General features: G+C 41.2%; 1 protein-coding gene and 1 long non-coding RNA gene across 2 annotated transcripts in view; one reads left to right on the plus strand and one right to left on the minus strand.

Moving 5' to 3' along the window:
- Nucleotides 1–330, minus strand: part of LOC106530837 (uncharacterized) — a 6,023-nt gene extending 5,693 nt beyond the window's left edge. The window contains exon 1 of the long non-coding RNA XR_001311839.1: nt 5–330. This is a non-coding gene — a long non-coding RNA (uncharacterized LOC106530837). The remainder of the gene's footprint in view (nt 1–4) is intronic.
- Nucleotides 1–1,477, plus strand: part of yipf3 (Yip1 domain family, member 3) — a gene marked incomplete in the record, with an annotated part of 12,053 nt that extends 10,576 nt beyond the window's left edge. Inside the window, 2 exon segments of the mRNA XM_014026543.1 lie at nt 231–354; nt 1,096–1,477. Coding sequence (XP_013881997.1) covers nt 231–354; nt 1,096–1,217 — 246 coding nt within the window.
- Nucleotides 1,478–1,576: the final 99 nt, after the last annotated feature.

Below are 1,576 nucleotides of genomic sequence, written 5' to 3' on the forward strand. Positions count from 1 at the left end.
TCACCTGTCTGCATTCACCTGTCTACATTCACCTGTCTGCATCCACCTGTCTGCATCCACCTGTCTGCATCCACCTGTCTGCATTCACCTGTCTGCATCCACCTGTCTGCATCCACCTGTCTGCATCCACCTGTCTGCATTCACCTGACTGCTGTCACCTGTCTGTATCTACCTGTCTACATTCACCTGTCTGCATTCACCTGTCTGCATCCACCTGTCTTGCTCTACAGGTTGCAGTTCTGCTGTCTCGGACCGTGGGTCAGACTCCTCGTCTGCTGCTCTGTGGGATGCTGGCGCTGCTACACATGAGCTTCCTGCTCTACCTGCACTTCAGCTACCATCAGATCCTGGAAGGTCAGAACCAGAACCAGAACCAGAACCTGTAAAGTCCAGAGAGGGTCTGTGTACACTGTGGGTAACACTAACGAAGTCAACATGGATGATTCTCTGAACGAGTTGGCCTGAGACACGCCTCAGAAAAAGGGGCGGGGCTTCTGGAGTTACAATAAAGAGGAAGTCAGATCAAAGCATTGAAGTTCCACTTTATACTGTACTAAACTACTTATAGTACATTACTAAACTTGTAGTACTGTACTAAACTAATTATAGTACATTACTAAACTTGTAGTACTGTACTAAACTTATAGTACTGTACTAAACTACTTATAGTACATTACTAAACTTGTAGTACAGTACTAAACTACTTATAGTACATTACTGAACTTGTAGTACAGTACTAAACTAATTATAGTACTGTATTAAACTACTTATAGTACTGTACTAAACTACTTATAGTACATTACTAAACTTGTAGTACTGTACTAAACTACTTATAGTACATTACTAAACTTGTAGTACTGTACTAAACTACTTATAGTACAGTACTAAAGTTATAGTACTGTACTAAAGTTATAGTACTGTAATAAACCTGAAATATTGTAGTAAAGTACAAAGCTGTATTTAGATGAGGGTCCAGCACTGCTTTCTGTCTGAAATGATTGTTTAGTTTTGTCACTCTGTAGTTTCAACACTAAACAAGAAAGGTGTCAGTTTGAGGCTCCGCCCCTAGTTTTGACCCTAACTCTTTGGTTTCAGGGCTCCTGGATTCTCTGGAGGGACCGAACGTGGCCCCCATGCAGCGGGTGGTCCGAGACGTGCCGGGACTGACAATCAACACTACCATGAGAAACCTGGGGGTCCTCCAGGTGACCCAGTGAGGGCGGGGTTAATTCAAGGTGGAGCCAGCAGAGGGTGGGTGTGGTTCATTAGTGGGAGGGGCCAAAAAGTAATGTAGAGAAACACTGGAGGGACCACTGAAGGTGCTAGGCCAGATTCTTATCAGCCGTCTCATGAAGTGTCACATCAGAGCTTAGTTCATCATAAATCATCCTAAATCACCATAAATCATCACAAATTATTATAAATCACCATAAATCATTATAAATAATCACAAATCATTATAAATAATCATAAATCACCATAAAACATCATAAATCAGCAAATTATTATAAATCACCATAAATCACCATAAATCATCATAAATCACCATAAATCATCATAAATCATCATAACGCAT

This window comes from Austrofundulus limnaeus, unplaced genomic scaffold (assembly GCF_001266775.1).
Source record: "Austrofundulus limnaeus strain Quisiro unplaced genomic scaffold, Austrofundulus_limnaeus-1.0 Scaffold566, whole genome shotgun sequence".
Lineage (NCBI taxonomy): Eukaryota > Metazoa > Chordata > Actinopteri > Cyprinodontiformes > Rivulidae > Austrofundulus > Austrofundulus limnaeus.